The sequence below is a fragment of the Tauraco erythrolophus genome, chromosome 13 (assembly GCF_009769465.1).
Source record: "Tauraco erythrolophus isolate bTauEry1 chromosome 13, bTauEry1.pri, whole genome shotgun sequence".
Taxonomy (NCBI): domain Eukaryota; kingdom Metazoa; phylum Chordata; class Aves; order Musophagiformes; family Musophagidae; genus Tauraco; species Tauraco erythrolophus.
The window spans coordinates 23,293,497-23,307,661 of record NC_141477.1 but is presented as its reverse complement, the minus strand read 5'-3'; the positions used below and the strand labels follow the sequence as shown (position 1 = coordinate 23,307,661).

At 57.6% G+C, this 14,165-nt stretch overlaps 1 protein-coding gene across 1 annotated transcript; it reads right to left on the bottom strand.

Moving 5' to 3' along the window:
• Positions 1 to 6,471: 6,471 nt before the first annotated feature.
• Positions 6,472 to 10,223, bottom strand: LOC147527939 (uncharacterized). Its single transcript, XM_086619919.1, has 5 exons — positions 10,169 to 10,223; positions 9,535 to 9,933; positions 8,456 to 8,560; positions 7,704 to 7,756; positions 6,472 to 6,675 (listed from the first exon to the last, which is right to left on the bottom strand). The coding sequence occupies exons 1-5, from the start codon at positions 10,221 to 10,223 to the stop codon at positions 6,490 to 6,492; spliced, it is 798 nt and encodes a 265-aa protein (XP_086476045.1). The 3' UTR covers positions 6,472 to 6,489.
• Between the last annotated feature and the right edge of the window lie 3,942 nt (positions 10,224 to 14,165).

Here is a 14,165-nt window from a genome sequence, read left to right as displayed (position 1 = left end):
CCGTGGAGGAGAAACGGCTCAAAAATCACCAAGCTTTTAAAACAGCCCCTCCAAGGCCGATGGAGGAGAAGAGTGGGTCCGGCTGCTCCGCACGAGGAGCCCTCCCACCCTTCAGGACTGGGTTTCCCACGCAGTGCCGTGGACGGTCCCAGTCCCAAGCGGCTCCACCCCGCCGTTATCCTGCCGACGGCTCCTCTCCTTCCTCGCCGCCTCCTCTCCCGCTCGTCCGTCGCGGGGGACCCTTCCCGGCAGCAGCGCCCGCTCTCGCCCCCGCGCTCCTGGTGCCACTCCCCGGCGCTGCGGGAGGCAGAGCTGCCCAACGGCTCCCGGTGCCATGGCTGGGAGCAGCGGCTCCCACCACCCAGACCCCCCGATGGCCTTTCTGCCGGGGCAGGGCAGGGGAGGGACCCAAAGAGACCCCGATTCACCCCAAAAACAGCCTCATGGCAAGAAACGCTGAGCTTGATTGCGGAGCCAAACTGGGGAGAGTAACCCGCCTGACCCCGCTTCTGGGAGGGGTTTGCTATTGTTCTTGCAGCACTACAGATCACAGGGGATGTCTCGGATCCTGGCCGTGCCCTGGGGCCAGAAGGTCCATCTCCGTCCCTTTCTTACAGCTCAGCCCTCTCCCGTCGTGCCCCCGGGACTGGAGCCCTCCCTGGGCAGAGCAGAGCTTGAGCTCACCCTCCAGCCCGCTTCTAGAGGCGGCCAGGGGCTCAACGGGGCTCCAAGACACTCGTCCCACTGCGAGGAGCTTTTTCCTCCACCGAGGCAGATGTGGACCGAGATCATCCGTGTCCCACAAGCTTTCTGCAAAGGGAATTTCAGTTTAACAGAGAGACACTCCCGGGATCAGATGAGCACCTGGGGACCAAGTTTCACACTCTGGATGGGACAGCAGAGGGACGAGCAGCTCGGGGGGTTTGAGTTCTGCCCCAGAGCGCCAGGGAAAGCTCTCCTGCCCTGCCCAGTGCGCTGGTGCTGTCTGCCTGCCCCACACCACCAAAACCAGAGCGTGACAGATGCTGGGACAGGACAGCTGTGCGTAAAATGTTGAGAAAAGGTGGGTGGATGCAGATGCTGTCGGGTCCAGAACACAAACACGGTGATACCTGTCAGCTCCACCAGCCCCGTCCACCCGCTCCCTGCCAGCCCATGCCCACCCAACCTGCCTGCCCTACTCAGCCGGTCGCTGACCGTGCCATCCCCTTTCCCATTTTGTGACCCTTCCTTTCACCAAATGTCTCCTTCCAAATAAATATATCTGTGAGTACTTTCCCCTCATCGGTCCTCGTTTTGCTGCACCCATCCCCAAATTCAATATTCCCGGCACCACCACCGTGACAATCTCAGCTTTGGCTGCTGTTGCCCGTTTGGTTTCCTCTTGGCATCCTTGGCCTTGCCAGCCCGCTCCCGGAGAGGTCCCTGGTGCTCCCCACCCTCAGCCGAGAAGTTGGGCTGTTTCTCACTTCCCCCGTCCCTCGGCCACCGTGAAACGCACCCGCACGCCGTGCCCCAGCTCCGAGCTCCGACGCTCCCGACACGCTGTTCCCTGTGCCCACCCGCTCGGTTCCTCCATGCCAGGCTGGGTGTTTGCAGGATCATCCGATGGCATTTTGCCATCTCCACATGCAGCTTCCGTGAGCGTGGGGTGGCCGAGGAGCTACAAGGAGCTGGCCGCAGGGCGAAGGCACGACGCGGGCAGGAAAACGCAGTTTGTCCCCAGGAGCAGCCGCCCCGTCCTTTCCCCAGGGACGTTCCCTCCCTGGAGCAGCACATTCCCCTCGGCAACGTGCAACAGCAACGTTTGGGGTGACCGGTCACCCCGGGGTGTCTTCAGAAAGACGATGGAAGGACGGAGGTCTCGTTCTCCAGGCAGATAATTTATTTGCTTGCAGGAAGGATGAGCTGCTGTAGACGAGTGTCGCCCACCCACTGCTCCCACAGCATCCTCATCCTCCATATCCACCGCTCCGTTTAACTCCTCCAAAGAGTCATTTTTGTCAGTCAGGCCACTCTTGGCCACGCTGATCCTGCCAGGTCGCTGGGAGGAAGCTTTAAAAACGTATCATAGAATCACACAATATTCTCCACTTTATCTAAGGTTAAGTAAGTGAAAAACCGAGGCAGGTTTCCGCTAAACTCATTTCACAAGTACTTTAAAAGCTTTTCTGGCAACTGGTGTTGCACCCTGAACCTTTTGAGGGGCTGGGAGAGACCAACCTGTGAACCCAGCAGCACAAACCTGTAGATGCTGCCCGCGAGGAGCCGTTTGCACGGCCGCCGCTTCGGGCCAGTGCAGCTCACTGTGGTCAGAGATAAGCAGAGTGGGCGACCAGCAGCAGATGTGAGACTCCTGCCCACAGGGTCTGAAAGCACAACCCCAGGTCCTTCTCTCTTCCTGCTTCCACGCTGCCACAACCCCGAAGTCAGGAAGGGACGATCGTCTCTCTCTGCGAGAAACCAGAAGCGCGCGATGAAAAAGCGAATTGTGTTTTCTGGTCAAGCTCAGCGTCCCGGCAGCGGTCAGGGACCCCTCCGACCCCAGCAGGACCAAGCCCAGGATGCAGCAGGGACGTGCACGGGGCAGCTGACGGCTGCTCACCCCCTTCTGCGGTCCCCAGGCTGGAGGAGAGGTGTCTGCACAGAGCTTTGCATACAGGAGGGTTCCCGAAATTTTCCACCTAGGAGGAAATGAGAGGAAAAACCAGTCCAACCCATGAAACTGATAAACCCACTTATCCAACCCACACTGTGTCAGCTTCTCTGCGAGGATGCTATGGGAGTGGTATCAAAAACCTTACTGAAGTCAAGGCAGACAGCACCCACTGCTCTCCCCTCGTCCACCAAGCCAGTCACCTCACCGCAGAAAGCTACCAGGTTGGTTAAGGTGGATTTCTCATGTCCATGCTGAGTCCTCCTCATCACCTTCTTGTCCTTCACATGCTGGGAAAGGGCTCCCAGGATTAGCTGCTCCATCACCTCCCCAGGGACTGAGATGTGGCTGGCTGCCCTGTAGTTCCCTGGCTCCTCCTTCTTGCCCCTTTCCGAGGGCAGGAGCTCTCCTCTGGTCTTCAGAAACCTCTCCCAGTTGCCACAGCCTTTCAAAGATTATCAAGACTGGTCTTGCAAGGCTGTCAGCCACTCCCTCAGGACCCATGGGTGCACCTTCTCAGGGCCTCCTGGTGTGTCCGGGTTGCTTAAGTGCTGCCCAACCTGATCCTCTCCCATGGAGGGAGCCCTCCTTGCTGTGGATTTTCTCCAGGCCCTCGGATTGCTGAAGGTTGGTCACACTGGTAAAAAAAATGAGGTGAAGAGGGCATCGGGCGCCTTGGCCATGTCCCTTGTCACCCGTTGGGCAGCAGTCTCAAAGGACGACGTTGAGCCCCATGGGCCTGGGACGGATAGAAACCTGGAGGAATAAATTAGGATGAGCAGCAAGGCTGTTGAGAGGACCAGGGAGCCACTTGAGATCTTTAAAACGCACCACCAGACGCATCCGGCCGGAGGAAGCTCGCTCTGCGATGCAGCCAGCGAGCGCCTGAGGTCTGCGAGCACCGAGCCATTTGCAGCTAGGAGGAAAGCCACACTGACCTTTACGAGCCTCGAAGAGCAAACAAAGACGAGCGTGTGGGGAAAAGGCTTGTGAAGAAGCTGCTCAGAGAAGGAAACGCAAAGGCGGAGGCGGCCGGCACATGGCAGCCGCAGTGAGGGACAGGAGATGGCGGAGGCGAAGACCGACCGTCTCTGCAGTGGGAGCTCAGGCTGAGCACAGAGGTGGACAGGAGAAGGTAGCAACAGGTAGCGTGAAGAGCATCATGGAGCAAACGTGGTCAGCCTCGTCTCTTCTCACTTTTATTCTTCCCCCCCATTAATTGCTGCAGTTTCCGCTCCCTTCGGCGCGCCGCGGAGACGAGACCCCGGCTGCGACTCCGTGGGCGCTCGGTCCCCGTGGGCTCGCTGCGAGGGCTTTGTCCTTCCAAGCCCAAAATAGAATCCATCCTAACTTGCCCCACCAACCCAGCCCGACAGCTCGGCGGCGGGTGACATCCCGGCCCGTGCTCCGGCGTCTCGCTGGCCCATCACGCGCCTCGGCACGGAGCCGCAGCGGTCGGTCCGTGTCAAACTCACGCTCGGTTTCTCTTCCTCTCTACTGCCCAACCCTACCAAAAAGTAGAAGAAGGCGGCAAAATTCTGGAAGCTCCTGCAAAACTGCACTTTCTGCTGCTTTCAGCCTCTCTCAGGCATAATTCGGGAGAGATCTGCCTTCCCGCTGACCGCCAAAGTGCAGTTTCATCCCAAGAGGGAAGCGGCCAGCCCTTAGCTGGTTGCTTTACCCCAGTCCCCTTTTTGCACTCCCAGCAGCACACGGAGCATCCAAAGCCTCTCCAGGCTGAACTGGGACCCTCGGGGAGGACAGCCAAAGCTCACCTCCTCTCTGCAGCTCAAGAACTCGACACCCAGCTGTGACCACCCCGCTTCGTCGGGCTGCCACAGCCCCCGGGGTGATGCCCAGGTCCGTGGGGAGGATTTCATTCCCCTCCAAAGTGCACGTCCACGTTACAGACGTCCGAAGCAAACCAGCAGCTCCAAGGCCATGAGGTTTCCTCTCCCTCTGCAGATGTTTGGCACCACGTGGATGGAGACAACTGGAGGTAATGCTGGGCCACCACCGTGCAAAGTGGGAGAGGACAACGCCACGGTAGAGGAGACACGGGGATGGTCTCTGCGTGCCCTGCAACAGCTACAGAGCTTTGCTGGGGACTTGCAGGTCTGCAGAGGGTCAGGGTCCACTCCTGCCTCACGGTGGTGTCACCTTCTGGGAAGCAGCAGCTCAGCCTGGGCCGTTTCCGTAGCCCAGCCGGGCTCCCTGGAGCTGTTTTCTCCAGCAGGGAGAGGCAGACGCTGCCAACGGGGCAGTCGTGTTCCTGGGTGATTAGTGGATACACAAATTCAGTTCTAAGTCTTCAATTTGCTCCAGGGCTGAGATCTTGTGGCTTATCAAACACGGGGGGAGACCAAGAGGTTATTCCGCAGATCCTTTCGACGGGCTCCGTGGCGGTGGGCAGGCGCTGAGGACCACATCTGCATCCTGAGCTGCCCTCCCGTGCGACCCGGCGACAGCATCCCCAAAGCCCGACAGCCGCAGGGCACGGACAGACCCCAGCCCTGCCCAGGGGGCTGCCAGCGAGGCAGCGACCACACGAGCTTCAGCCTGAAAAGCGAAAGCCAGATTTCCTGTGCGCGTATTTGCCGCTTCTTCACTTTTTTAGTGCTTTCATCTCTCCTGCTACTTAAGGGCTCGCGTTCGCCACAGCCTCGCATTAACCTAATGCGAGTTTTCAGCATTTGTGGCTTCATTCAGCCACAAAAGGCTTCTGTTTTCTGCAGAAAAGCTCTGCCGTGACCAACGGCGGCGATGCTTCCCGAGAGCAGAGCGGCCAGGCTGGGAGCCAGGGCTTCCGCCCGGTGCCGGGAGAGGGGCTGGAGGACACGCAGCTGGAGACGTGGGTGAGGAGAAAGCAGAAGCTGCGTGTGCCACTGCACGTCTCTCTCCAGAAGAAGGTTTCTCCCCTCGCTGACAGCAGCCGGGAGTGTTGGGGCAGCCTCGGGTGTTGCTGGAGGTGCTGGGTGCTCCATCCTCCTGCCTGGAGGGAAGAGGGCAGGAGGGAAGGCGCAGTGCGGGTGGGAGCGGACTCCTGGTGCTTTGAACATCATCACCAGCATCGTCCCTCTTGAACATCATCCCAGGGGACGGAGGAGCACCCGGAAAGGGAGAAAGGCAGCAGCAGCAGCAGCTTCCACGCTCTGTCCCAGGGAGCCCTGTCCCACAGCCGGCATCACCGTGTGTGGCTGGACGATGCCCAAGGCTCTTGCCTTCACAGCATCCGTGTGTCATTAGTGATGGGGCCCTGTGGTTTGGTACACGTTACCCAGCCTTCCGTGAAACCCAGAGGGAAGCAAGATCCATTTCTGCCCTCACTGCAGTTTAAAGATGCCCGAGAATGCTGGTGCTGCTGGGGAAGACGTGGCCTTTTCATTTTAAACCAGAGTGAGGCAGCTCAGCTGTCTTCCACCCATGCGTGCCATTCTGAGGAAATGGCATTAGGTGCCAGGAGAGCCCCTGCATGGAAAGCCCGTCTCTGAGGGCTGCAAAGGCACTTTTCAAAGCAACAGAGGAACCTGTTGCCCCAGGACCCCGAGGTTGAGCACATTCCATTGGAGGAAGAGTCTGCTCAAGAATTACTTGCCATGCTTAGACAAATAAGGACAGCTTTGCAGGTCAAAGGACCTTCATATATTCTTTCAATATGACAAGACGTGAACCTGGGACACATGATGAAAATCCATTCAATGCTCTCCATCACCCCTCAAATTCAGCTTCCCAGGTCCAGCATCAGCAGAGACAGCACCAGTGACAAAACAGTCCTCTTCGCTTTGAGGCACAACTACCTTCTGCAAAGCTCATGCTGGAGGCAGCTCCCACAGTCAACCCAGGAGATGGTAGAATCCAGCGTCCGGTCCCAGCGGACCAGGAGAAGTTATGGATGTGTACACGACTTCTGGGGTCTGTCCTGGCTGTAGCTCTTCAAGGCTGTCTCCAACTCTGGCATAAATGGTTGTCATGTCCCGCACCGCAGCGCTTTCCGCATGGGACCCCTCCACACTTGGGACCTAGAGAAGCACAAAAAAACCACTGGAGATGAGAGCCTTCTCCAGAGGCTGCTTTGGGATCAGGAGGGGCCCAGAGCTACCGAGCAAGAATGGGCAGAGGTAGGGGCTGCGTGAAGCCCAGATGGCTTTACCCCCCATAGCGGTGGGGGGACATTGGTCCCGGCTTCCCTACCCCATGGATGCAAAACTGCCTCAGCCCATCAGTTTCACCTCAGGGTGACGTCTGCTTTGCCCGAGGACCTCTGAGACACAACGGGCACCGAGCAGATGGGAGAGCTCGAAGGATGCTGGAATCAGGGATGAAAACCTTTCCTGAACTTTCATCCTGGTTTCCAGACCAGAGCATGCAGGGTGGGGAACCTACCCTTCACCTTGGCCATCTTCACCCAAAAAGAAATAACCACAAAACCTCTTTGCCCTCTTTGCGTGGAAACAACTATAGGCTGGTGGGATCTGCACGATGTGCTCTCTGGAGCACTCCAGTCCTTCTGGGACACCTGCCACCCCCACGGACTCACCTTCCCTCCCCACGGAGCCACCTTCCCCAGCGCTGCGTGGTGGGCAGGGAAACGCCTCCAGCCACCTTGCTCTCATGTCACCTCCTTAGATTTCTTTGCCTCTTTCTCTCAGCTTTATTTACTTTCCAGAGGTAAGTCTGAAGTGAGTAAATAACTTTTCAGACAAGCCCCTGGCTCATCCACCCCGCTCCCTGTGCTTTAACGTAAATTTGAGGCTGGGGAGCAGGGAGGAATAATTATTTGCACATTTCTCTGCATTTCACTGTTCTGCATCTGACTCAGGGAGGCTGGAGTCGTGCTGGTTCGTGCTCTGACCTGGGGGGAGGCGGAGGGGAAGCGTGTGGCTGGGGAAAGGGCAGGCATTTCGCAGCCTTCCCGTACGATAACGAATTCACTTCCCAATTTCGGATCCAGCGCCTGACTCTCGCAGCCCAGAACATCTCACTGCAGCCAGCGGTGAGCCGTCACCCAGCTGCCTGTGCCCAAGGGCTTTCCCATCTTCCCCCGTACCTGCTGGTGTTTAACCATTCTCCTCCTCTTCTGCTGAGCCAGACCTAGGAAAAATCAAGTTTTAGTATCTGGCAGACACGCTGATGGTCCGCATCTTCCTCCCACCCAGTGCTGGAGAACTGGGATTACTCTGTTGGCACTGGAACCAGGGGGGTGAAGGGGATTTTGCCTTTACGACGGAGATTTCTGTAACTGCTCTCTCTAAGCACAAGCGAAATCTCCCCCTTGGAAGGAGGAAATGAATTTGTTTCCTGACAAAGGCATCCTCAGGGATGAAGGTTTTGAAGGCATGGCTGATGGAAGCTGTGAGGACAGCCCCCTTGTTGGCTGATTTTTAAGGGGAAATGCCCCAAGGTATCCAAGTTGTAAAGTAACTACGACAGAATAGTCGTGGCCACACTTAGAGGGTGTGTTTTAGAGTCTCTCTCTTACAGGCTGGATTTGCTGCAGTATTTTGATCCTGGTCTCAGCACCAAAAGGTACGAGCTGTTCTCCAGGAAACCATCGCAGCAGACCTGTGCTGCGCTTCGGCTTCGTTAAGCTGCGTTACGAGCTCGGGATGCATTCAGCAGCTCTTCCTGGCGGAAGGAGGTGGCACGATCGAGAGGTGTCCTTACAGGAGGAGTAATTGTGTGTGATGAGCCCAACCCAGGCAGCTCCCGAGCCCTCTGCCACCTTAATGCCCAAGAATACCCCGGGTGAGCTGGAGGATGCAGCCTGGCAGGGGAAAAAGCAGCAGCAGATCCACTCACCCCGCCGCCATACGCAGCAGAAGAGCAGGAAGAGCAGAAGGAGGGATCCTGCAGAGGAAATTCCAATTGTGCAGGAACGGACGTAGCCTTGCTCCACGGCGTCTGCTGTTTGACAGAAAACAGGTGCTGTAGCTGTTGTCTAAGCGAGGAACCGCAGTGGTTTCACCACGTTTTCTCGAGCGTTCCTGCCCGTCACAGCCCTCTTCTCGGATCAGGGAGCAGCACAGGGGCTGGAGGAGCAGCACTATGGGCACGCGGGTCCGTGGGAACATGGCATCACAAAAAACCCCCCCACATCGACAGCTCGAGTGTTGCTGAGTTTCCCCTCCCGCCCTGCGCCCGCCGTGCCGCGGGGGTTGCCGTGGCTCTGACACCGCAGCCCTCGGACGTGCTGGACCCCGGAGCTGCAGGAGCTCAGCACGGAGCCAGGCAGGGCTCAGACTCATGCCCAGTCCCTGGGGCTTGTGATGGGCATCGTGCCCCAGCCCCAAAGCCACGTGGAAGTGCAGCGGCTGAGCAGGAGGACTCCCTGTCTGTGCTGCTGGGAAGAGGGCTGACAGCTTCACCCCGTGCTGGCCAGAGCCTGGAATTTGTAGGTCAGCCCTCCCAAAAAATATATTTTTAGAAGTATTTCTATCCCGGAGAGAGTAAGGGCCATGTGCACATCTGACAGCACAGCGGAGTGGGTAGGGGAGGAGCTCGCCAGCCCCAGCACAGAGGCACAGCCGTTCAGGTGCCACATACAATGGTCTGTATCGAGCCACGGCAGATGCTGCCACAGAGATTGTTCCGGGCACCGTGCGTGCAGGGCGGCCGCAGAGACGTGGCTGCTCCCGCTGGGAAGCGCAAGGCTGGCACAGAGCCGCTCTCAGGCAGAGGCTGCACAGGAAGCCCTCACGCTGCGATAAGGGGTTTGCTGCCGTGAGGAGATGAGACCCACAGCGCCGCTCAAGAGATCCCTGAAATCCTCCCTCCAGCGCAGCAGCTCGTCCCGTGGAGAGGAGGGACGGACACGCTGCCAGCGCCCGATGCTTCCCGCGCGTGCGGCCGCAGGAGATGCCTGTGCTGAGCACACTCACACTCACCGGGGCGGTCAGGGGCGAGACGCTGCTCGTGCACGGTCAGGGTGATGTGCCCGGTCCGGTGGTGCGACTTGAAGGTGACACTGTAGACCCCACTGTCACTGAGCCGCAGGTCCCGCAGCAGCAGGGACCCGTTGTGGGGGAAGAACTCGGCACGGCCATCGTATGTGGTGCGGAAGAAACAATTTGCAGAGCAGTTGCTGGGAACCCCCCCGGCACCCAAAGAGCAGTTCTGCACTGAGCAGGAGAGCATGTCCGAGTTGTTACCGAACCTCCAGAGAATCGACACTGGGAAGCCAGAGGCAGATCTGTAGGAGACAGGCAGGAGCACGGACTGACCCACGGTGCCATTGACCAAATCCTGATGGATTTCGATCTCGAAGCCCAGGTTTCTCCCTACAGAGAAGGGGAAGGGGTAGGTCAGTGACACGCTTCACTCTGCAGCACCCTGTCCCCTCTGGCAGCACACCCCGTCCCACCGCCCCGTTTGCTGCCGCTCCACGCACAGCGGCCGCTTGCCAGCAACACGCAGTTGCTGCACCCATACATCACCCTCCACGGCACCCCTCCATCGTGCTGCTCCCAGTGACACCCCCCGATCCCCGGCACCCCCAGCCCAGCCCAGACTCACCGAGGAGCAGCAGGAGGGAGCCCAGGAGGCTCCAGCAGCACCAGCTGGAGGACATCTCTGGGTGCTGGGGCCAGCCCCGACCACAGCGGAGGAGCTGGCGTGTGAGCTCTGGCCGGTCACACCGCCTCCAGCACGGGGTCAGACCCACCAGGCTCTGCACTGAGGCTTCCAGCCAGCATCTCCGAGCTGTCACCTCGGCAGGGGAGGAAGTTGGTGACTCTTCCTCAGTGCCCCGCGCGCTGCAGGGTTTATTTGCGAGCGTGCGAGCCCAGGCTTTCTTCCTGTGCTCGGCACTCACAGCTCACGGAACATTACGAGGGCTGGTGGTTGGTGGGAGCTGGGGAAGAGGGGGGGGGTGTCCCAGCAGGGGACCAGCCCAGTTTGGCCATAGGGTCCCAGGGCACAGTTGGCTGCAGTCCCTCACCCTCCTCACTGCTGGTGCTCCTCCAGGCCAAGGAGTCTGCAAAGCTCCCTGCCAAAGGTGCAAACCCACAGGCAGGCTGGGTGCAGGACAGCGGAGCTGCCCGAGCCCTCCCTGGGCACGCAGGACCCGGTGGGCAGAGAGCAGAGGAGGCTCCAGGGCTGCACGGAGGGAAGCGCTTCTCCCCGAGCGGGGCCATGGGGAAGCAGACGTGGCCGCATGTTTTCGGGGAGCTGCTGCTGTGGGGGGAACCTGAGCCTGGGAAGGACGAGCGTGAGCAGCAAGCCTGGGTGCACGGGGACAGCTCTGAGCCAGGGAACCACCAGTGCCCCATGCCAGCTCCTCAGGGTTCCGCTCCTCTGCAGCTCCTGCTCCCCAAATTAAGGACTGCAGCACCCTGTTAGCGAGGGTGGGAGCGAGGTGACAGGTCCAGACCCTCTCGCACGCAGCCGCCCCCTCCAAGAGGTAGTTGGAGCAGAAGCGGAGCCCCGTCCGTCTGCAACTGCAGAATAAAAGCAGGGGTTTTTTTTATGTAAGAAAAGGTTTTTAATCACTACATGTGGATTATAACTGAGGGAAGGATGGATCAAACCATTGCAAGAACGATACATTCTCTTCCCTTTTTGATAGTCTCTCTTTCTCTCTTTGCTGGGTTGAAAGCAGCTTATTTCTTTTTTACCGAAGTCCCATTAGGAGCAGAAGGCTCCCGGCTGCACGGAGGGCAAAGGGGGATGCACCGAAAGACGACACAGAGCAACCCTGAGACCTGTGGGCGAGCAGGGACTCGAGCACGATGGGAGGAAAACAGAAAGCTCTGGGGTGTACTGGAAGAAAAACAGGGGTTCCTCATGCATCCAGCAGGTAAATGGGGGGGATTTGTTTCACTGAAGGACTGAGGACTCTGGGGAGCACCAACAGCTGGATGATGGGCTGTACTGCACACCCAAAAGGAAGGGGAGAGGTTCCCAGGGGATGAAAGGGGATCCTGGGGAGACAAGACACCAAAGAGGGAAGTGGGGGCACTGGAGCAGTGTGGAGCAGACCAGAGGGCAAGCAGAGGCAACCGAAGGTGCACGTGGGGTGGGGGAATTTGTTCAGGGTGCACAAGATTAGGGAGAGATGGCCCATAGTAGCAAAAGGACCAAACGGTGGGCGCTGGGACACACACAGATGGGAGCTGAGCGCCCCGGGGTCCGCATTGCCTCCAACAGCCCTCACATGGCACCCAGAGGCAAAAGGAGACATCAGTTTAGCTCTGGTGGCCCTCAGATTGTGCTGCACTCACCTTCCTTCCTGCCTCATGTGCCTTCAAGTCGCCTCCATTTCTCTCCACGCACCCTCAGATCAGCCCCACTGCGCTCTCAGATACCCTCAGTACGTCCCCTCACGTCACCGCCGTTCCCTTCTCCGCTCTTCCTTGGCACGATGGACACAGCCTCCAGCAGCTCTCTGAAAACCATCATGGTCACATGGGCTTTAGAACAGCAGCTCCTGGGGTTCTCAAGAGAAAGGGATGCGGCTCAGCAGAAGAAACAGGGCGAGCATCACCGCCAGCCCTAACGCCATGAGGGACGGGACTCGCCTCCGGCTGCCTGACGTTGAGTTCTTGTACCGTCTGCCATCGCGTGGCCGGTGAAAGAACAAACAATGAGAAGTCAACAAATACATTGATTTATTCCACCTTTGATGGCTAAAACAGAACTATTATCAAGTTCACAATTGCTTGAAATACATACTTTGTTAAGCTGACCGCTTCACAAATCATTTATTTGAAGACTTGATTTCTTAGTTCAAGACATTTTCTAAAACACGTACATTGGCTCACCAGCCTCGTGGGGGGGAGAAGGGAGCGACTCCTCCTTTATTGGCTGAAAGAACTGAAAAAGCTCGGTTACAAAAGCTGGTGTGGTACCATCACAGCAAACAGAACCTGTTCCACAACGAACACCCGTAGCGGACAGACAGCGACTGCCAAGAAGCCCTGTTCCTTCCAACAAAGTTCTGGTGCTCACAAGCTGCTTAGGAAGAATTTAGCCCTCTTGGGAAGTGGGGAGAGGTGATGCACAAGATTTAAACAGAGCTCTCTCCACTCCACATTTTATCGTTGGGGTAGCTAAATCAACTTGAATAATATCTACGAGGAATGTGTTTCTTCTACAGCCATCATGAACGGTTTTCCCCAAAACACAATCACACAGTCACCTCGAGGAGTGCGTTGGCTTGGAGTTGGCTCAGGAGAGGAGTTTGGTGGCTGAAGCCACAGCCCCTGGCAGCAGCAGGCAGAGCTACAGTCACCACGTTCCTCGTCAGAAAGGCACCTATATCCCGACAATCCATCATCCACACTTTAGTTGGTTCTCCCTTGTGCTCCAGCTCAGGGTGGCAGCAGATTTTCTGTTTGCAGCTGATAAAGTTGGAGATTCCCCAAGCAGGGGAAGGTAAAGCTGATCTCAATGACTAAGGGAAGGTTTCGACATTACCCAAGCGCTTTCCCTCGTATCCTGAAGGAGGCACAAAGAGCTCAGGAAGCCCTCAACACCCTCAAATAATTTGAAAGAGGGCTCCACTGCCCAAGGGTTTCAAATACAGACCAGACTTTTTTGTCCCCTCCTTTGTCAACTCACTCAGAGATTGTTTCTTGTCACCACCTCTTGCCCCATGCTCCAGGCCACGGCTTCACCCAGAAAAGCACAGGGTGAACCCAGTCCTGGCACTCCCGAGCTGGGCTGTGCGTGGGACAGCGTAGGGAACCGCTGTGGTTGGCTCCTTCAACGCGATTAACGGAGATTTGTAAAACTCCACATCGAAAGTTGTGCTGGTGTAAGCGGCACCTAAGGAGAACCTGTAAACAAAGGGTCTGATACAGAAAGTCCCAAAATACAGGGCACAGGCTGCCCAAGGAACACACTGGCTCAGCCCAGAGGACAACTGAAGCTCCTGCTGCGTCCGAGGCTGCCGTTCACAGGCCCTGGGAGACGTACCCGACAGAAGCCAGCTCGCTTCCAGCTCCTGCTACCTGCCACCACCGCTTGCGTTTCGCTTCCTCACGGATGCTCCGATCAACAGCCTCCTGCCAACCTTCGCTCACAAATCCCTTTCGACTCCCGACGGCCGCAGCGGCGGCTCACCGCGGATGGGGCACAGCGTTGGGTAGCGCAGCCCACACCAGGAGAAGCTTTCACAGGTGTCTCAACACTGGGATCTATATATTCAGTGTTTCCATTAAACAAGGACAGCAAGTTCAGCACGTAGGCATCTGTTCTGCACTTTCACCTTGGACACAAGAGCATCTTGCTTGCACAGGAAAGCCAGGAGGGAGAGGGACCCCAGCCTCGTTCTACGGTCCAGTCAGAGAAGTGAGCACCCCCACAGATAAGGAAGAATGAAAAATAAACAAATCTTAAAATCCCCTCCTGGTTCTAAAATGCCACTGTTTCCAACAATGATAGGATTTGCTTTTGTTCCTTACACTGTGGCCCTTCAATGTGCCTGACTCCAGTTTATCCTCTCTGCTACCAGGAGCAGAGAGGCACCTCTGTACTCGTTACCTCCATATGCAGCAGAATCCGGTGGGAA